Consider the following 22,808-nt stretch of genomic DNA (forward strand, 5'->3'; position numbering starts at 1 on the left):
CATCAAGGGATCACAAATTTAGCATTGGAGGGCAGCGTGGAGGGTAAAAATCGTAGAGGGAGACCAAGAGATCAATACACTAAGCAGATTCAGAAGGATGTAGGTTGCAGTGGGTACTTGGAGATGAAGAAGCTTGCACAGGATAGAGTAGCATGGAGAGCTGCATCAAACCAGTCTCAGGACTGAAGACCACAACAACAACAACATTTTGCAGCTGTGACTTATTAAACTGATAGTTCGGTAATTTTCACAACTGTCAACACCTGCTTTCTTTGGGATTGGAATTATTATATTCTTCTTGAAGTCTGAGGGTATTTCGCCTGTTTCATACATCTTGCTCACCAGATGGTAGAGTTTTGTCAGGACTGGCTCTCCCAAGGCCGTCAGTAGTTCCAATGGAATGTTGTCTACTCCGGGGGCCTTGTTTCGACTCAGGTCTTTCAGTGCACTGTCAAACTCTTCGCGCAGTATCATATCTCCCATTTCATCTTCATCTACATCCTCTTCCATTTCCAAAATATTGTCCTCAAGTACATCGCCCTTGTATAGACCCTCTATATACTCCTTCCACCTTTCTGCTTTCCCTTCTTTGCTTAAAACTGGGTTTCCATCTGAGCTCTTGATATTCATACAAGTCGTTCTCTTATCTCCAAAGGTCTCTTTAATTTTCCTGTAGGCAGTATCTATCTTACCCCTAGTGAGATAGGCCTCTACATCCTTACATTTGTCCTCTAGCCATCCCTGCTTAGCCATTTTGCACTTCCTGTCGATCTCATTTTTGAGACGTTTGTATTCCTTTTTGCCTGCTTCATTTACTGCATTTTTATGTTTTCTCCTTTCATTAATTAAATTCAATATTTCTTCTGTTACCCAAGGATTTCTACTATCCCTCGTCTTTTTACCTACTTGATCCTCTGCTGCCTTCACTACTTCATCCCTCAAAGCTACCCATTCTTCTTCTACTGTATTTATTTCCCCCATTCCTGTCAATTGTTCCCTTATGCTCTCCCTGAAACTCTGTACAGCCTCTGGTTCTTTCAGTTTATCCAGGTCCCATCTCCTTAAATCCCCACCTCTTTGCAGTTTCTTCAGTTTTAATCTACAGGTCATAACCAATAGATTGTGGTCAGAGTCCACATCTGCCCCTGGAAATGTCTTACAATTTAAAACCTGGTTCCTAAATCTCTGTCTTACCATTATATAATCTATCTGATACCTTTTAGCATCTCCAGGGTTCTTCCATGTATACAACCTTCTTTCATGATTCTTAAACCAAGTGTTAGTTATGATTATGTTGTGCTCTGTCCAGAATTCTACCAGGCGGCTTCCTCTTTCATTTCTTAGCCCCTATCCATATTCACCTACTATGTTTCCTTCTCCCCCTTTTCCTAAACTCGAATTCCAGTCACCCGTGACTATTAAATTTTCGTCTCCCTTCACAATCTGAATAATTTCTTTTATTTTATCATACATTTCTTCAATTTCTTCGTCATCTGCAGAGCCAGTTGGCATATAAACTTGTACTACTGTAGTAGGTGTGGGCTTCGTATCTATCTTGGCCACAATAATGCGTTCACTATGCTGTTTGTAGTAGCGTACCCGCATTCCTATTTTCCTATTCATTATTAAACCTACTCCTGCATTACCCCTATTTGATTTTGTGTTTATAACCCTGTAGTCACCTGACCAGAAGTCTTGTTCCTCCTGCCACCGAACTATATCTAACTTTAACCTATTCATTTCCCTTTTTACATTTTCTAACCTACCTGCCCGATTAAGGGATCTGACATTCCACGCTCCGATCCGTAGAACACCAGTTTTCTTTCTCCTGATAACGACATCCTCTTGAGTAGTCCCCGCCCGGAGATCCGAATGGGGGACTATTTTACCTCCGGAATATTTTACCCAAGAGGACGCCATCATCATTTAATCATACAGTAAAGCTGCATGCCCTCGAGAAAAATTACGGCTGTAGTTTCCTCTTGCTTTCAGCCATTCGCAGTACCAGCACAGCAAGGTCGTTTTGGTTATTGTTACAAGGCCAGATCAGTCGATCATCCAGACTGTTGCCCTTGCAACTACTGAAAAGGCTGCTGCCCCTCTTCAGGAACCACACGTTTGTCTGGCCTCCAAACAGATACCCCTCCGTTGTGGTTGCACCTACGGTACGGCTATCTGTATCGCAGGGGCACGCAAGCCTCCCCACCAGCGGCAAGGTCCATGGTTCATGGGGGGGCCAATGGGAATGATTAAAAAGCCAAATTGCTTTAGCAAATTGATAAAAATAAAAAAATAAAAAACAATGAAGTTATTTTTATCAATTTGCTAAAGCAATTTGGCTTTTGAATCATTCCCGATGAGGCAATAAGTTTATTTAAAATGAAGTGGTTTCATTCCACACTATGGCTAGTTTAAACTGTTCGCTGCATTTCAAAAGTGCATGTTTTCATCTTCTATCACGTATGACATTATGCCATAATGAAGAACCAAACATTAGATAATACAGCACTGGTACTCCAAAAAAATTTACATGTGAATGTGCACTTTAAGCCGAATTACGCATTTTAGTATGGTGCATGAAATTTCGATGCTCTTGGAGTATCCTCTGATGTTTCTTTTCTTTTATGACATAATGTTAGATTTTTAATGCCTTACACCTACGAACATACGAGCTTCCAGCATCCTGGTAGCTGCGCAAGCGCGATGACGCCTGTTATCTGGCGCTCTCTGGCAACTACTGAAACAAACCTATTTCTAACAGGATGCGGGAAAATATTGCGAATGGTTATTTGAAAAGCGTTATTTTCAAAGTAAATTTCCTTTTATGTGGGATGAACTGTGTGCGAGAAAGTACGATGAATTTCTTAGATCACAGAGCGTTTGACTGTCATTTAAAAATCAGGTCTATGAGTACAAACATTTATAAAAATTTCGAACCCAGAAGATCAAGACATTTATGTCTTTATTAAAAATTTTACTGGCACATTTGTGGGATGTATCTCAAAGTGTAACACGCGCCTTATTAATCTTAGAGACCAAGATAATATGTGAAAACTCCGCTCTTCTTGTAGTAACAGTATATATATTATTATTTAAACCATTGACATTTCCTATTTGTGTGCACGCCCTACTTAACAATGATAACGCTATTGGCTGACTACATCACGTGTCCTATGCTCGAATATCCTCTGTCATCGGCTGGCGAGAGCATGTGACATAAGCTATGACTGGCTACAAATTGCACTGCAATCTTGATTTCAATGCTTCGGAAAGTACCATGCGGCGTTTGGTAGAATTTAAATTTAGACTTTCGTGATACAAAAATATGTAGCATACATGTTGCTGCACATCAAAGATCTTTCCAAAACGTGTGTGATCTTTTTTTTTGGTTTTCTAAAGAGCCGAGAGTATAAAACCATACATAACCATTCAAAGGACTGATAAGTTTTACAGTTCCAAGGAAAACTATACTGTCACTTTACACGGAAAAAGTGTATCTCCACCTGGGAGAAAGTGTAATTTTAATCAGGAAATCCGGGAATTTTTTTTTCTTGTTCGCGTATACACCCTGACAATTTGTAAATAGCCTTTCTCTCCCAGTATTTTACTCCTGCCACCTTCAAATTTGAAAGAGAGTATTCCAGTCAACATTGTCAAAAGCTTTCTCTAAGTCTACAAATGCTAGAAATGTAGGTTTACCTTCCCTTAATCTATCCTCTAAGATAAGTCATAGGGTCAGTATTGCCTCACGTGTTCCAACGTTTCTACGGAATCCAAAGTTGTCTTCGCCGAGGTCGTCTTCTATCCAGTTTTGCCATTCGTCTGTAAAGAATTCATGTTAGTATTTTGCAGCCGTGGCTTATTAGTTCGGTAATGGTCACATCTGTCATCACCTACTTTTTTTGGTATTGGAATTATTATATTCTTCTTGAAGTCTGGGGGTATTTCACCTGTCTCATACATCTTGCTCACCAGATGGTAGACTTTTGTCGGGGCTGGCTCTCCCGAGGCTATCAGTAGTTCTAATGGAATGTTGTTTACTCCCAGGGCCCTTTTTCGACATTGCTCTGTCAAATTCTTCACGCAGTATCATATCTCCGATTTCATCTTCATCTATATCCTCCTCCATTTCCATAGTATTGTCCTCAAGCACATCACCCTTGTACAGACCCTCTATATACTCCGCCCACCTTTCTGCTTTCTCTTCTTTGCTTAGAACTGGGTTTCCATCTGTGCTCTTGATATTCATACAAGTGGTTCTCTTTTCTCCGAAAGTCTCTTCAATTTTCCTGAAGGCAGTATCTATCTTGCCCCTGGTGAGATATGCCTCTACATCTGTACATTTGTCCTCTAGCCATCCCTGCTTAGCCATTTTGCACTTCCTGTTGATCTCATTTTGGAGACGTTTGTATTCCTTTTTGCCTGCTCCAGTTACTGCATTTTTATATTTTCCCCTTTCTTCAATTAAATTCAATATATCTGTTACCCACGGATTTCTACCAGCCCTCGTCTTTTTACCTACTTGATCCTCTGCTGCCTTCACTATACCATCCCTCAAAGCTACCCATTCTTCTTCTACTGTATTTCTTTCCCCCATTCCTTTCAATCGCTCCCTAATGCTCTCCCTGAGACACTCTACAACCTCTGGTTCTGTCAGTTTATCCAGGTCCCATGTCCTTAAATTCTCAACTTTTTGCAGTTTCTTCAGTTTTAATCTACTGGTCATAACCAATAGATTGTGGTCAGAGTCCACATCTGCCCCTGGAAATGTCTTACAATTTAAAACCTGGTTCCTAAATCTCTATCTTACCATTATATAATCTGTCTGAAACCTTCAAGTATCTCCAGGCCTCTTTCATGTATACAACCTTCTTTTATGATTCTTGAACCAAGGTTTAGCTGTGATTAAGTTATGCTCTGTGCAAAATTCTACCAGGCGGCTTCCTCTTTCATTTCTTAGCCCCAATCCATATTCACCTACTACGTTTCCTTCTCTTCCTTTTCCTACTGACGAATTCCAGTCACCCATGACTATTAAATTTTCGTCTCCCTTCACTATCTTAATAACCTCTTTTATCTCATCATACATTTCGTCAATCTCTTCGTCATCTGCAGAGCTAGGTGGCATATAAACTTGTACTACTGTGTTAGGCATGGGTTTCATGTCTATCTTGGTCACAATAATGCGTTCACTATGCTGTTTGTAGTTGCTTACCTGCATTCCTATTTTTTTATTCATTATTAAACCTACTCCTGCATTACCCCTATTTGATTTTGTATTTATAACCCTGTATTCACCTGACCAGAAGTCTGGTTCCTCCTGCCACCGAACTTCACTAATTCCCACTATATCTAACTTTAACCCATCCATTTCCCGTTTTAAATTTTCTAACCTACCTGCCCGATTAAGGGATCTGACATTCCACACTCCGATCAGAACAACACCAGTTTTCTTTCTCCTGGTGACGATTTCCTCCTGAGTAGTCCCCGCCCAGAGATCCGAATGGGGGACAATTTTACCTCCGGAATATTTTACCCAAGAGGACGCCATCATCATTTAACCATACAGTAAAGCTGCATGCTTTATGTTTAAAAGTAAAATAAATTGTTAAGAATGAATCTCATTGTGTCAAAGTAAAGCCATCTCTCACACAAGGGTCTTAACTGGCTTCAACTAGAATGCCTTACTCCAAGCAGCAAGTCACAAGAGTTACCTTCGTGCCACACATTTTAGGAAGGCTGGAGCGCCATTACAATAAAAGTTGTAATGACCACTGTGATTATGTTGAAAATATTACTTATAATTAGTATCCATACATAAGTACTTCGGTATTCATACTTGTTTTAGTTACTGTAAAAACTAGCTGTCATACAGATGTTTGAGGTTATACACCCTGGGCACTTTACAGATATTCTTTTTTTCTTCACATGCACAAAAGCCCACAACTGATCACTCAAAATTCATGGAGGGTGAATGAAACATAAGTTGACACAAGTCTTAAGACAAGACTTATGTAAATGGAGATATATTGCTGAGAACTAATAGTGTTCTGATATTCATTTCATCCCTATTTAATCTGTCTCACTCAGAACAGGGTCAGGATGGAAATATTTCATGAGCAAAGGTTTCAGTACATAAAGAATCTCATTAGAAAAACTGAAAATATCATAACACAGAGGAACAATATAAGAATTGTGCAGTGACTGTCAGTTTGACAAGGATGATAGTAAAGAAAAAGAAAAAGGTGCAAACTCGTAAAAAAAAATAAAATAACAGTACATAAAGAATCTCATTAGAAAAACTGAAAATATCATAACACAGAGGAACAATATAAGAATTGTGCAGTGACTGTCAGTTTGACAAGGATGATAGTAAAGAAAAAGAAAAAGGTGCAAACTCGTAAAAAAAATAAAATAAATAAATAAATAAAAAGTTTCAGTAATGAGGAAAAAGTAACAGAAAATTAAAAATCAATAATTTAAAACAAATCAAACAATGGAAAATCCAGGATGGAAAGTAACAATATTATGAAAGGGAAATTGTAACCATATAATGGAGATGCTGTATCACAGATAGGCACAACAAAAAGACTGTCACAAATAAAACTGTGCCTATCTGCGGCTCAGCATCTCCGCTATATTGTGAATAGTAATTTAAAATTGTGTTGACGGAGGTAATTCCATAGTATTCAGTAACAAAGAAATAACACCTAATAAGTGTGTCTACTAACAACATTCAAAATTTGATCCAACAACACAGCTCCATGAAGGAGTGGCTGGGTAACAGCAACCTGAAGTAGGAAATACAGGAACTAAACAGTGCTATAGGATATCCCAAACTTTGCAAGTTGTGAATACAAGAATTTTATGCAAAGGCACTTTAAAGTCTCTACTTTACACATACCGTACACAACTAGTAACTTTATTTGTAAGGCTGGTTGAATAATTTTGCTGAAATCACTGTCACATGAGCTGTCGCAGCAACCATTTTCAGTGCCCTTTACAGATAAGTTTCGGGCAGGTACATTGCTGTGATGTGTGAAAAGCTACTTATTCCTTATCAATTTTCAAAAAGCGTTCAATTACTACATTTATGAACTTATAAAAGTTGGCTTCCAGAGAACAACATTTAGGAACAGTGTCAATCTTCTTGTCAAGGTTTTTCATGTATTCTACATGTTTGTGCGGTGGCTACATACGTTTGTATATACAGTTGATCATGGTGATTAAAGCTCCTGTGTTACAAATCTTAATTTTTCAATATATACCATTACTTAGATAGTAAAAATTTGTGTCACAGGTATTAACTGCCCAAGAGGCTCAAGACCAGGACCAGGAAATACTGGAACTGTGGAAGGTGAACCTTATGGTGAAGAAGCCTTGGCCTTCACAAAAGACAAATGTTTGCAACGTGAGGTAGAAATTCATGTGGAATCAATGGACAAAGCAGGAAATTTCATAGGATGGCTATGGATTGAGGGTGTTAACTTATCAGTTGCACTAGTGGAAACGGGACTGGCATCTGTTCACCCAACAGCTGAGCGATCAGAGCATTATCGTGCTTTGAAAACAGCAGAAGACACAGCAAAGGCGAAGAAATTAAAAGTATGTATGTCCATTATAGCTTTCAGAAGAAATAATATGTTTAGCATGGTGGGGGAGGTAGTAGAATTGTTGTACCAAAACGTATGTCTGTTGCTTTAGTTGTTCAGTAGGACACTTCAAAACTGTAATATAATAAGCACATTGTGATTGTATCGTACTATAAATAAATTCAATAAAGTGTGTGTGTGTGTGTGTGTGTGTGTGTTTTATTGGTCACTGCCAGTCATCTTCACAGTGCTATGTTAACTATTGGAAATCTACATTACTGAAAAGAGCTTTTAGACAATTTTTCAGTTTGCATCAGTGTAATCATTGTGCATAGTTAACAAATGTGATGACTGTAGACAAAACAAAGTGCAAAACTGTTGAGGTTTTTGTGGTTCCATGTTGACATTTTGCCTGTTGGCTTTGATCTGGGGATCTTTGATGGACATTTGTTTCATGTTTTACCAGTACAAGTGACTGAATCAAGCTTCATTGCTAGTGAATCTTGGACAGAGCCACCCACTCATGTTGGAGGAACGTCAGATGAATCATTAATTTAATCTTGGCCAAAAATCCCAAGGTGAAAGCCAACAGGCAATACATCAAAAATTCAGTTACTCCAAGTGAAAACTATTACATAATGTTCCTTCACCTCTAGTTTCCTTTATTGTTATTTTTTAGATACATTGAAATTGTAGGTCTTTGTGTGAAACGTGGAGATTTAACCTGTTTATTACAAAATTAGTCAAGTATTATTAATTAATTGTTCTAATTAATTTTTTATATTAACATTGTATTTCTGTGGTACCTAGATATGGAAGGACTATGTTGAAGAAAATGAAGAAGAGAAAAAAATTGAAGAAGAGAGGGTAGTGGAAAGAAAAATAGACTACCAGAAAGTACTCATTATTGAAGCTACTCCGGATCTGCATTTCTATGCTCAGATGGTTGACCAAGTTCCAAACTTAGAACAGCTGATGGCAAAAATAAGACAAGAATTCACAACTAATCCTCCGTTACCTGGTGCTCACACACCTAAGAAAGGTGAACTTTGTGCTGCCAGGTTTAGTTTGGATCGTGAGTGGTACAGAGCAAAAGTAGAGAAGATTTCTGGCTCCAATGTGTCTGTTTTTTATGTGGACTATGGCAACAGGGAAACAATTAATGTTTCAGATTGTGCAAAACTGCCAGCTGAATATTCTTCTGAGAAATATTTTGCTCAGGAATATGCACTGGCTTGTGTTCAGCTACCAAGGAATGATGTAAGTAGTTAATTGTTAGTCTTTCTTCTAAAACAGTTGCATACATGTTAATTAACTGTATTAGAAACTATTGACTAAATGATGTGTTACACAGTAATATATTGATATTTTCTGGTTTCCAATCAATGTTTCAATGCAGCAGAACTATTACCATGTATGTATTTTGTTAGTTTTCCGTTTAACTTCATTGGCCATTTCACAACCCATCCCATTCCGATCCAGATTATCCTCCTCCTCCTCCTCCTCCTCCTCCTCCTCCTCTCTCCCTACCCCCCACCCCCAACCACCCCTCCTAATTACCAGTTTCTGCCAATTACATAGAATAAACCTGTCCTTACAACACATCCTGCAATCTTTCTGGCTTCAATCTCTTCTAGTTCTTATACCACTCATTTCAACCCGACTTTTCTTTCTGCAGTCTCCTTGTGGTGTTGTTGTTGTTGTGGTTTTTTTTTTTTTTTTTTTTTTTTTTTTTTTTCTTCAAGTGCCACACACAGGTCCTCTGGGAGAGGCACATTCCTGCCTCCATATCTTTGGTGTCCCTTTACCCTTCTTCCCCTTCCCAACTTTTTTCTACTCTCACCCACCCCACCCTACACAATCCACACTCCAATTGAGATGCAGCACTAGGACAATGTAAGAATGAAATGCAGCATATTCGTTGTATGCAGTTAGGATGCAACATTTTATTTGCATTTACTCCTGAAACCAAAAAAAATTTTTTTTTTTTTTTAAGTTTCTATAGTATGCCCACATAGTATGTGTGCACACTAGTGCTGCTCAAACATAGTCTAGCAGACTTCATTACTTTAATCACTGGTGATTTTTTCATCCAACAAATGAGAGGAGGAGGTTGGAAGGATTAAGTAAACCATGCTAACCACAGATATTAGAAAATGCGAAAAGTGATGGAGTTGTGAAAAAACCAGAGGGATGTAAGAGATGGATTGTCTGAACATAAAAAGTGTAAATGCAGCAAAAATGGGCAGCAATAAATAACACTGTAGGCGTGGAGGTGGGAGGAAGCAAATGGCACTACAGGCAGCTGAGAGAGAGCAAGCTAGAAAGGTGTAGGAGATACAAAATGGAAAACTAAATTGGAAAGAGATATAGGAAAAATGTTGTGAGGAGGAAGAGGAGAAAGGAAGCAGATCATGATAGTGTTAGTTAATTTAATTTGAGCACAGTTGGGTATTGAGAACAGAGCACCTGTTGTAAAACAATACTGACTGGTGACATCCAGACACATTATTACTGGGTTAATGGTTATTTTGTCCTTTGGCAGACGGAATAGACTGCGCTAATTCTTTCTTTTTGACAAATGTGTGTCGTCATATAAAGTTGAACAGTTGTGCATACACTGTTAGTGTATGTAAGTGCAGGAATAATAGTAGTATGTGCGGGAATTATATTGTGGTATGGTATGCCATCAATGCATAAGGCAAGAAAATGATCTGGAGAAGGAGTATAGAATTTGAGATGGAAATTTCAGAGGTTGAAATGTAATGGGTACACTATGTGGTGGAGGAAAGTAATAGGTAGTGAGAGCCTGGTTTCATTTCATGGCTTCCGGAAATAACAACTCAGGTGGAGAAGTTGATTGATGCATTCCATGCCAATACAGTAATTTGTGTCAAAATATTGCCAAGTCAAATTTGTTCTTATTGCCCCCAGGGGCTCAGCATTCATTTGCTGAGTACGGGCTTGGCGACCCCGGGGTCCTGAGCTGGGGACTGGTCGGCGCGGCCAGTCTCCTGTCACCGTATCCCCCGGACATGCTTCAGCGACGACCGTATGGCGCGGCGGTGGAATATTGTGTGCTGCGGGGAATGGTAATCTTGGCTTGACCGCCTGGATTGCGAGGAAAGCCAACCTCTATAAAAACACCTCAATCTTCCGGTGTGCTCCGCGCCTATGAGATGCATGGCTGTTGAGGTGGAACAGTCGCAAGCGGGCAACCTCTGGGGCACCTGCCGCACCCCAGTTGTATAAGGCTTACTCAGGCACGCGGGGCTCTGTCTGAGCGGACCTTTAGTTCCCTAGCTGCTTGTGGGACCGCAATGGACCCTTCGGCCTCTACATTTCCCCCTACCAGTGGCTTGGGTGGGCCACTGGTAGGAAAACACACCCCATCGAAGAAGCGACTTCGTGCTGCGAGTCCTCCAGCGTCTAGTGTTGATAGAGATTTATCAGACTGTCGTAACAGAGCACATGGTGATAATCAGAATGTGTTTTTGATTATTAAACGGAAGGAGGGTAGCTTTGAGAGGGTTTCTCCCTTTTACATCCACAAGGGTCTTGAGGGAATTGCAGGAACACTTAAATCTGTGAAGCGACTGCGCAATGGGACTCTGTTAGTTGAGACATCTAGTTCCCGTCAAGTCGCTTCTCTTCGGAAAGCAACCTGTCTCGGTGAGTACGCTATCGAGGCCGAGCTCCACTCCACTCTGAACTACAGTAAAGGTGTTGTGACATGTAGGGACTTGGTGGATATCCCCACAGACGACTTAAAATCTGAATGGGCTGATGAAGGTATTGTTGACATGCAGCATATTATGAAACGAGTCAATGGAGACCTAGTCAAATCCGACTCGTTTATTCTCACGTTCAGTTGCCCACGACTCCCAGAGCATGTTAAAGCGGGGTTCTTACATTTGCCAGTAAGGCCATATTTCCCCAACCCAATGCGCTGCTTTAAATGTCAGCGCTTTGGGCATACTACGTTGGGGTGCAATGGGATAGCCACTTGTGGTAAATGTGGTCAGCCTGCCCATGAAGGAGCTGATTGTTCATCGCCTGTGAAGTGCGTGAATTGCTCTGGGAGTCACCCTGTCTGGAGCCGGGTCTGCCCCATCTATCTCGACGAACGGAAGATACAGGAGATTAAAACATCTAAGCGCATCCCCTATGGTGAGGCCAAGAAGCTGTTTAAGGCCATGCAACCTCCTGTGTTTACTACATCTTTCGCTTCCGCTCTGAAAAAACCGGTACAACTGGCCACTGTTGCTACGCAAACGGAGGTTGCTAGTGTTAGCACTAATACCTGCGTTTGCCAGTGCACTTGTGCTGATGCAGTTGTTTTGCAACCTGCGGCTCTCCCCGCAACGTCGGACAAGGCTGTGGTTGCTGACATTGGGGTACTTCCTCCCTCTCCCCATATGGGGCCTTCTGCCCAGGCGAGTAATGCTCCACCTGTTGACAAGGCTCTGCATTCTAAGCCCCCCAAGACAAAGACGCCGAAGCTGAAGGTTTTGCCACCTGAGGAGACTAGTCAGGGTCGGTCCGATGACGAGGCCATTGTAGTGTCTGACATCTCCCGTGGGTCGTCATCGGAGGTGATGGACATTGACGTCGACCGGGGGCGATCTTCTCGCCACAGGAATCAATCTCCGGCCAGTACGGGCTCTCCTCCAAAGCACAGAGGCAGGGTGAGAGTTCAGCCCCCCTGATCACTGGCTCCCATATTACAGTGGAACCTGAATGGGTTCAGGACGCATGTGGCCGAATTACAACTCCTTGTACAAGAGTGCCCTTTGTGCTTATGTCTCCAAGAGACACATTTTCGGGCCACTGATGCTCCTTCTTTACGGGGCTATACCGTATATCGGAAAGATGATCTGACGGGGAAAAGGGCAAAGGGTGGTGTTGCGGTTTTTGTGCGTGACATGCACCCTTCATCTGAGCCCCCTCTCATTACAGACTTGCAAGCAGTTGCAGTTGACCTTCTTGTGGGTCGGAGGCTCACAGTCTGTTCACTTTACTTACCACCTCATGATGCGATAGACTCTGAGGCTCTCGCAGACCTTATTAGCCAATTCCCCCGCCCATTTCTTCTTCTGGGGGACTTCAATTCTCATAATGTCTTATGGGGCTCTTCGACTACTTGCCCCAGGGGTCGCATTCTGGAAAGCCTCATGATGTCTGAAGAACTGTGCATCCTCAACTCTGGTGCTCCCACTCATTTCTGTACTGCTTCTGGGCCGTCATCAGCTATTGACCTTTCCTTTTGCTCTCCAGCACTCGCGGATTCTGCTCTGTGGGAGGTTGCTGCTGACCTCCATTCTAGTGACCACTTCCCCCTTTGGATTCACCTCCTGGATGAGGCTATGGCATTACCAGTGCCGCGCCGGTGGCACCTCTGCCGAGCTGACTGGACACTTTTCAGCCAACTGGCTGTTTTGGAACACCGTGCCAGCGTCCACGAATGGGTAGACCATGTTACAGCCGTGATCTCCAATGCTGCTGAATTAACAATCCCACGATCATCCGGTCATCCCAAGAGGCGTCCTGTCCCTTGGTGGACCACTGAGTGCCGCTCAGCCATCCGAGCCCGCCGTGCAGCTCTGCGCTGCTTCAAGTGCCGTCCCTCAGCTGACAATCTTGCGGCCTTTCGGGTGGCAAGGGCCAAAGCGCGGCACGTGATTAAAGAGAGCAAACGACGGTCATGGCAATCGTTCTTGACCTCCATCTCCCACTCCACTAATTCTACGAAAGTATGGGAAGCCATCAGGAGGATTTCCGGGAAACGCAGCCAACTACCTGTCACGGCATTGCTGCATCAGGGAAGTCTTCTCACGGCGCCGAGAGACATTGCCCAGACACTGGCCATGCATTTTGTGGCATCTACCGCCACTATTAACTGTGATCCAGATTTCTGCCGCTACCGCACTGCCATCGAGAGGGGTCACTTGGATTTCCGGTCTCCAAATTCTGAGCCCAACAACTGCCCCTTCACAATGTGGGAACTGGATTCGGCGCTGTCTGTGGCTCATGATACTGTGCCTGGTCATGATCAAATCCGGTACAGCATGCTGCAGCACTTGTTACTGCCTTCCAAGGAAGTTCTCCTGGATTGTTTTAATATGATATGGTTATCCGGCATGTACCCTGACTCGTGGCGGGAGGCGATTTTGATTCCCCTCCTCAAACCGGGGAAGGACCGAACGCATCCCAGTAGTTATCCGAGTATTGCTTTGACGAGCTGTATCGGGAAGACGTTGGAACGCATGGTCAACCGTCGCCTGGTTTGGCTGCTCGAGACCAGGCAGCTCCTTAGCCCCTCTCAGTGTGGCTTTCGGAGATGTCGTTCAACTATAGACAACTTGACCCTGCTCGAGGCGGCCATCCAGCATGCCTTCCTGCGTAACCAGCATTGTCTAGGTGTCTTCTTTGACATTCATAAGGCGTATGACACTACTTGGCGCCGCCATATCCTCAATCAACTCCATGAGTGGGGCTTTCGTGGCCGTCTCCCCATCTTCATTCGGTCCTTTCGTGGCCGTCTCCCCAACTTCATTCGGTCCTTTCGTGGCCGTCTCCCCAACTTCATTCGGTCCTTTCTTTCCCACTGCCTCTTTCGATATAGGGTTGGTAATGTGCTATCTGATTTGTATGTGCAGAAGAATGGTGTTCCCCAGGGAAGCGTTCTAAGTGTCACCCTCTTTGCCGTCGCCATTAACAGTATCACGTCCACTATCCGGAGTCCTGCCCAATGCTCCTTGTTTGTGGACGATTTTGCTGTTTTCTGTTCTTCCTCCAGTCTTGTCACTGCTAGTCGGCAGTTGCAGCTTACGATACAGCGATTAGAGGCATGGACTGCGTAGACGGTTTTTACCTTTTCTGCAGACAAATGTGTGTGTGTTCACTTTAATCGTTCTCGACGTCTTTTTACCTCCCCTGAATTGCGTCTGGGGGACACCATTCTTCCTTTTAGCGACACTGTGCGGATCCTGGGCCTCACTTTTGATTCCAAGTTGTCGTGGTTGCCTCACCTTAAAGACCTGAAGGTGCGGGCCCTGAAGGCACTGAATATTTTGAAGTGTCTGAGCCATCGGTCCTGGGGAGCAGATCGGGCGTGTCTGCTGCAGTTTTATAGGGCTTTTGTCCGATCGCGTCTTGACTATGGTTGCACCGTGTATGGGTCAGCAAGGCCTTCGTATCTGAAGATTCTTGACGCAGTACACCATGAGGGTATCAGGCTGGCCACTGGTGCCTTCCGTACCAGTCCCATCCTCAGCCTGTGTGCTGAGGCAGGGGAACCGCCGCTCGCCATCCGGCGGAAACTCCTCATGGTGCGACGGGTGTCTCAATTCCTTGCCTGTCCCACCTCCCCTGCGTACCCCACCGTTGCCCGACCGCCTATGGAACGTCTCTTTTCCAGTCGTCCCAGGGCAACGAGACCATTTGGGATTCGTGCCAAGCATTTGCTTGAGTCCCTTGGTGTGGAGCATGTGGCCCCCCAACGACAAGGTTTTACTCGCCTGCCTCCCTGGTTGCTCCAGAGGCCCAGCGTCCTTTTAGACTTGTCAGAGTACCGGAGGAGCTGCACTCCTGCGTTTGTTTTTAGCTCCTTATTTTATGATATTTTAAACCAGCATCCGGACCATGTACCAGTATTTACGGATGGCTCTAAACAGGGGGAGTCTGTTGGTTGTGCTGTTGTTTTCCCTGATCAAGTCGTCAAGTTACGGCTTCCTGCGGCGTTTACCATCTTTGATGCCGAATTGTTTGCGATCTTGCGGGCATTGGAGCAGATGAGATGTGTTCCCAGTCTTAAGTTCCTCATCTGTTCTGACTCCCTGAGTGCCCTTCAGACCATGCAACACTTGTACCCAGCGGATACGGTCGTCCAGAACATCCATGATGATGCCCTGCTCCACCTGCAACGGCAGGGGAAGGAGGTTTCCTTCTGCTGGGTGCCGGGGCACGTGGGTATTAGGAGAAACGAACTGGCGGATGTGGCTGCCAAAGATGCATGTTCCCTCCCTCATGTTGTTGCATGTGCCGTCCCCCTCCATGCTGTTACCTCCCTCCTGCGTTTTCGCGTTCTGCGTCAGTGGGAAGAGGAGTGGCTGGCAGTCGGTGAAAACAAGCTGCGTCTGGCCAAGGCCACCACGCGGCCATGGCGTACGTCCTACCAGTCATGCAGGCGGGATGAGGTTCTCCTCACTCGCCTCCGCATCGGGCACAGTCCCTTAACGCATGGTTTTTTGCTCCGGCGGGAGGACCCCCCAATCTGCAGTGCTTGTGGCGTCCAGATTACTGTCCGCCACATTTTGCTTGACTGTCTTTTATTCTCTGACCAGAGGGCGGTGGTTTCTTTGCCACTGGATTTGCCCTCTATTTTACAAAATGACGCAACGACTGTAGTTAAGGTCTTACGGTTTTTTGTCCTGTCCAATTTGTTGCCTCGGATTTTAGGGAGAGGCTTTTAATGTGCTGCTGGGTGACTGGCTCACCCAGGTTTTAGGTAAGAGGTCAGCCAGTCGTGATTACCTCCTTGTTTCCCTTCGGTTTCTGTTCTCTTTTCCTTGTTTCCCTTCCTTTTTAGTGTGTTCCTTCTCCTCTTGTTTTGCCTCTGTATGTGAGGATTTGGACCTGCGTCTGCTCTGTGTCTTTTAGCCATTCTCCTTGTTCGCTGTTCGTCTTAGTCCCTTTCCTGCATGTGTTCCTGTTTTTATGCGTTTGGGCGCTGATGACCACGCTGTTTAGTGCCCATAAACCTCAAACACGCACACAACACACACACACCTTGTTCTTATTGGGCTAGGTGACATAACAAAGTTTATAGACTAGGGTATTCATGCAAGTGAAGGGAATGAAGACAAGGGTTAGGCAGTGTGCTTGTGTAGCAAGGAGTGTCTTTCCAGGGTTGCAAGTGTGTGTTTCACATAGAAAGGCAAACAACTGTTGTTAGTGGGCTGCATGTTCTTAAAATAGGGATTGATTCTGAGTTAATCATCACTAAGGAAAAAATCAGTTACATGTTAATTATGGACATGATGTGCAATATTACCATTTCTTTGGATTTGTTCACTAAAGTTAAGAAAAAGCCCGCTCAAGAAATCTATGAAAAGTGTACGGTAGGTATGCCACCTTTGATTCCAGAGCAATTTGATGATCTCATCATTTTTCACTTCACCCACCAAAGATGAAATAGACATTTATGTATGAAATGAAGGTGTGAGGAAAGGATTCCTTAATATTGCTTTCATGTGGGTACTGGTTGGAATAAATATTCTGCCAACATCCAACCATGCCCATTGTCATAGGTTAAGGTGACGTAGTAATTAGTAGTATGTGGAATGGAAATAATACTGGTGCAGGCCTGACTAATGTAGGAATACAGCTTTTTAGACAGTAGGCCGCAGAAGTTAGGTAACAGGTTTGAGGAAATTTTGTGCAGAGGTGGTGGTTATGTTGGGACAGGGTGGCAATTCACTTGGAAAACCTGGAATTCTCAGGGAATTAAATTTTACCTGAAAAAAATCAGGGAATTTCATAAAATCTTGGGGAATTCTTTGTTTTTAATCGAGCATTGAAATTGAATTTTATTGAGTTTTATGACTCACAAATTTTAAAATACTTAATATCTCAAAGTGCGTTAATTATATGAATGTTATTCCATATAAATTATGTATGTTTAAAAACTGTGGTTAAACACTGTATATGCCTGGTATATCTCTCAGTTGAGAGGAAAGAAAAGTCATTATTCTGGCACGCTGCCATCCTCCCACACGATTAATTTATCAGGAGCTTCTTGATGCCATTTGCCTCCTCACATCTGGAATTCTCAGGACCTTTTTTTTTTTTTTTTCTTTCTAAATTTGAGTAGCCACCATGTGGGAGCATAATGAAAATCTCTTGGAAGAGATAGTAAGCTCTTTGGGTTGTTAAGAGTTCCTATAAGGAACTGCAGTAATTAAGAGCTGGGATTATGGGCAGCAGTAGTAGAGCCACAGGCCAGTGTGAGGCACAGTATGAGAAAGGTACCTTTCTTAGGTTGCATAGCAAATTATAGATTCCTAATAAAATGGCACAAGTCATCAGTTGCTGTAGTCTGATGATGATTAAATTTAGGTTCCAACGTGGATACTGTTGACGCAGGGTGATTTTGTCAGGAAATCATGACATTTTCAGGGAAGTGGATTTTTCTGTGGAAAAAATCTTGGGGGAACTGTAAAAGAAATCAGAGAACTCTGGAAGACTCGTGGAGATTGCAAGATCTGTTGATTAAAACGGATATACCGTATTTACTCGAATCTAAGCCGCACTTTTTTTTCCAGTTTTTGTAATCCAAAAAACCGCCTGCGGCTTAGAATCGGGTGCAAAGCAAGCGGAAGTTCTGAAAAATGTTGGTAGGTGCCGCCACAACGAACTGCCGTCGAATATATGTAGCGCTACACAGGCATGGTTTGTAGGCACAAAGATAAATACTGGCGCCAAACCTGCGTCAGTAAATGAATTAAAAAAAAAAAGGTGGAAGACGAGCTTTTTTTCTCCGCCCAGAGTTTCGACAACTGCATTTTCACACATTATCCAACGAAGTAAATACAACTCCGTATTGTTCATCTTCGAATGTAGCAGAATTTTAATGTACTATGAAAATCCGACTGGCAAGACTGTTTGGGATGTTTGTCGATATGGCCAACTCTACGTTCTGAAATTTTTCCTACCTGTGACAAGAGATGGTTGCTAATAGGAACTTGTATGAATTGTGAATCACATGCAGTATTCTCTTCACCATAAGAATAAGACGAATATAAACATTTTGCCATGTTTTCTTTCGTGTTTGCTGCTATCTCATTTAAATCCTTCCTGCCTAATAAACTACGAAACTAGAGTGAGACAACAGCAAACGCGGAAGAATATACGTATCGTGTCATGTTTATATTCGTATTAAGTGATACAGTCAGAAGTGAAGCACGGCAGCTGACTAGATTTTCAAATCTAAGATGACTCTAATTTATGTGCAGAATTTGATGTACTAAAGAAGCGGCCGCAAAGATTTTCAAACGGAGAAAAATTTTCGCCTAACTCTCGTTCAGAACATGTTCTATCATACGCAGTCTATTATTTGGTTCTTGTTGATCATTATCAAAGAAAGCAGCAGTGTAAGTAACAACAAATAGCAGTCTCGTGCCATTGTTTCGCTAATGAGACGATTCCTCTCTATTTTTTTATTGTTAGCGGCAGTAGCGCGCACAAAAGCAAGCCATGCTGCAAGCGGCGACAGACCGTAAACACGCACTATCAGAATGCGACAAACAATGCATGACACAGTACAGTAATGCATTTTCAGCTTAGAGTGTCGTAAACACCTATAACAAAGAAAACGGCACTTATCAGATCGAAGCAAAATAAGCAATAGATTCAAACCAGACGAAGCACGTGAAAAAGGAAGGGTACCCGTATAAATACGGACGGAGCGCCTGACGCATAGCAGTGGCTACCTGGTAAAGCTTAACTGCTAAGCTTACGACTCGAACCAAACTACTACAGCCGTATCGTCATTCATTCAACCTAAATTGTGTCTCATATTACAATGGATCAACTTTGATTCGATTTGGAGGTGCGGCCTAAAACTTTTCTCTCCCCTTGAATTTCGAGTCTCAAATTTTGGGTGCTGCTTTGATTCGGGAATTTTTTTTTTTTTCTTTATTTCGAGTCACATTTTTCAGGTGCGGCTTAGATTCGAGTAAATACGGTATTGAGGCAGTTTATTTATTCCTTTGAGATTCTGCTTTGTAGTAAAATTAGATGTTATATGAGGAAGTTAAAGCAGTGCATTGAATTGTTACTGTATTAGATGCTCAGAAATGGATGTTTATGGTGTACTCAGGTCAATTTTATTATCTCATCACATACAGATGAACTGTTAAGACATTTGTTACAGTTCAGTTTTAAATGCTGAATTACATTAATTGTATATTCCTAGTCTTTAAGTGTTTGTACATTTTCATAAAAATTTATTGTAGAACTTGAGCATACATCTTAAATCTTTTGAAAACGTGAAACTTCTGATATTCCTGGTTTCATAATGCAATGAGAGATTGATGTTGTTTTCTTCTTACTGGTGTAATTTAGCTGCTGTCTGCGCTTGATACATTTTCACCATGTCGGATGTGCTGCCAGTTACCTGTTATGAATCTTGCTGATGAATGGTCACTTTTAGAAATTGTTCTGGTGGTCCAGCTACTCTGTCCCACCACTGTTTATAAACTGTCTTTTGTTCTGGACTTTGATCCTTGCTTGGTGATAATGCGGTGCTAGATCACGACTACTACTTGGAGGTATTTAAAGTCTTAGTCTCACAATGACAGATCTTAATAATTAGAACTTAAAGTACTATAACCAAATATAAAACATTAGCATTTGCAGACCCATTATGTCTGATCCTTGTGCCATTCATCAAAGTTCTCTTTAACATAAAAGTAATTAATCTGTTTTGGGTCCCCATTTACATTGTCAGTGGCCCTCTTACTCAAAGCCATCCATGACACCGCCAGCTTGGATTACCAAAGCATACACACAGCCTCCCCCCATGAACCATGGACCTTGCTGTTGGTGGGGAGGCTTGCGTGCCTCAGCGATACAGGTAGCCGTACTGTAGGTGCAACCACAACGGAGGGGTATCTGTTGAGAGGCCAGACAAACGTGTGGTTCCTGAAGAGGGGCAGCATTCAGTAGTTGCAAGGGCAACAGTCTGGATGATTGACTGATCTGGCCTTGTAATAATAACCAAAACGGCCTTGCTGTGCTGGTACTGCGAACGGCTGAAAGCAAGGGGAAACTACGGCCGTAATTTTTCCCGAGGGCATGCAGCTTTACTGTATGATTAAATGATGATGGCGTCCTCTTGGGTAAAATATTCCGGAGGTAAAATAGTCCCCCATTCGGATCTCCAGGCGGGGACTACTCAAGAGGATGTCGTTATCATGAGAAAGAAAACTGGTGTTCTACGGATCGGAGGGTGGAATGTCAGATCCCTTAATCGGGCAGGTAGGTTAGAAAATGTAAAAAGGGAAATGAATAGGTTAAAGTTAGATATAGTTCGGTGGCAGGAGGAACAAGACTTCTGGGCAGGTGACTACCAGGTTATAAACACAAAATCAAATAGGGGTAATGCAGGAATAGGTTTAATAATGAATAGGAAAACAGGAATGCGGGTAAGCTACTACAAACAGCATAGTGAACGCATTATTGTGGCCAAGATAGATACGAAGCCCACACCTACTACAGTAGTACAAGTTTATATGCCAACTAGCTCTGCAGATGACGAAGAAATTGATGAAGTGTATGATGAGATAAAAGAAATTATTCAGATAGTGAAGGGTGACGAAAATTTAGTAGTCAGTACTACAGTAGTACAAGTTTATATGCCAACTAGCTCTGCAGATGACGAAGAAATTGATGAAATGTATGATGAGATAAAAGAAATTATTCAGATAGTGAAGGGTGACGAAAATTTAGTAGTCATGGGTGACTGGAATTCGAGAGTAGGAAAAGGGAGAGAAGGAAACGTAGTGGGTGAATATGGATTGGGGGAGAGAAATGAAAGAGGAAGCCGTCCGGTAGAATTTTGCACAGAGCATAACTTAATCATAGCTAACACTTGGTTTAAGAATCATGAAAGAAGGTTGTATACATGGAAGAACCCTGGAGATACTAAAAGGTATCAGATAGATTATATAATGGTAAGACAGAGATTTAGGAACCAGGTTTTAAATTGTAAGACATTTCCAGGGGCAGATGTGGACTCTGACCGCAATCTATTGGTTATGACCTGTAGATTAAAACTGAAGAAACTGCAAAAAGGTGGGGATTTAAGGAGATGGGACCTGGATAAACTGAAAGAACCAGAGGTTGTACAGAGTTTCAGGGAGAGCATAAGGGAACAATTGACAGGAATGGGGGAAACAAATACAGTAGAAGAAGAATGGGTAGCTTTGAGGGACGAAGTAGTGAAGGCAGCAGAGGATCAAGTAGGTAAAAAGACGAGGGCTAGTAGAAATCCTTGGGTAACAGAAGAAATATTGAATTTAAGTGATGAAAGGAGAAAATATAAAAATGCAGTAAATGAAGCAGGCAAAAAGGAATACAAACGTCTCAAAAAAGAGATCTACAGGAAGTGCAAAATGGCTAAGCAGGGATGGCTAGAGGACAGATGTAAGGATGTAGAGGCTTATCTCACTAGGGGTAAGATAGATACTGCCTACAGGAAAATTAAAGAGGCCTTTGGAGATAAGAGAACCACTTGTATGAACATCAAGAGCTCAGATGGAAACCCAGTTCTAAGCAGAGAAGGGAAAGCAGAAAGGTGGAAGGAGTATATAGAGGGTCTATACAAGAGCGATGTACTTGAGGACAATATTATGGAAATGGAAGAGGATGTAGATGAAGATGAAATGGGAGATACGATACTGCATGAAGAGTTTGACAGAGCACTGAAAGACCTGAGTCGAAACAAGGCCCCTGGAGTAGACAACATTCCATTGGAACTACTGACGGCCTTGGGAGAGTCAGTCCTGACAACTCTACCATCTGGTGAGCAAGTTATATGAAACAGGCGAAATACCTTCAGACTTCAAGAAGAATATAATAATTCCAATCCCAAAGAAAGCAGGTGCAGACAGATGTGAAAATTACCGTACAGTCAGTTTAATAAGCCACAGCTGCAAAATACTAACACGAATTCTTTACAGACAAATGGAAAAACTAGTAGAAGCCGACCTCGGGGAAGATCAGTTTGGATTCCGTAGAAATACTGGAACACGTGAGGCAATACTGACCTTGCGACTTATCTTAGAAGGAAGATTAAGGAAAGGCAAACTTACGTTTCTAGCATTTGTAGACTTAGAGAAAGCTTTTGACAATGTTGACTGGAATACTCTCTTTCAAATTCTGAAGGTGGCAGGGGTAAAATACAGGGAGCGAAAGGCTATTTACAATTTGTACAGAAACCAGATGGCAGTTATAAGAGTCGAGGGGCATGAAAGGGAAGCAGTTGTTGGGAAGGGAGTAAGACAGGGTTGTAGCCTCTCCCCGATGTTATTCAATCTGTATATTGAGCAAGCAGTAAAGGAAACAAAAGAAAAATTCGGAGTAGGTATTAAAATCCATGGAGAAGAAATAAAAACTTTGAGGTTCGCCGATGACATTGTAATTCTGTCAGAG

General features: G+C 42.5%; 1 protein-coding gene across 1 annotated transcript in view; it reads left to right on the forward strand.

Moving 5' to 3' along the window:
• Positions 1-22,808, forward strand: part of LOC126482393 (staphylococcal nuclease domain-containing protein 1) — a 111,888-nt gene that overhangs the window by 65,662 nt on the left and 23,418 nt on the right. The window contains exons 12-13 of the mRNA XM_050106507.1: positions 7,301-7,605; positions 8,403-8,852. Of these exons, the coding sequence (XP_049962464.1) occupies positions 7,301-7,605; positions 8,403-8,852 (755 nt within the window). The remainder of the gene's footprint in view (positions 1-7,300; positions 7,606-8,402; positions 8,853-22,808) is intronic.

This window comes from Schistocerca serialis, chromosome 5 (genome assembly GCF_023864345.2).
Source record: "Schistocerca serialis cubense isolate TAMUIC-IGC-003099 chromosome 5, iqSchSeri2.2, whole genome shotgun sequence".
NCBI classification, from domain to species: Eukaryota; Metazoa; Arthropoda; class Insecta; order Orthoptera; family Acrididae; genus Schistocerca; species Schistocerca serialis.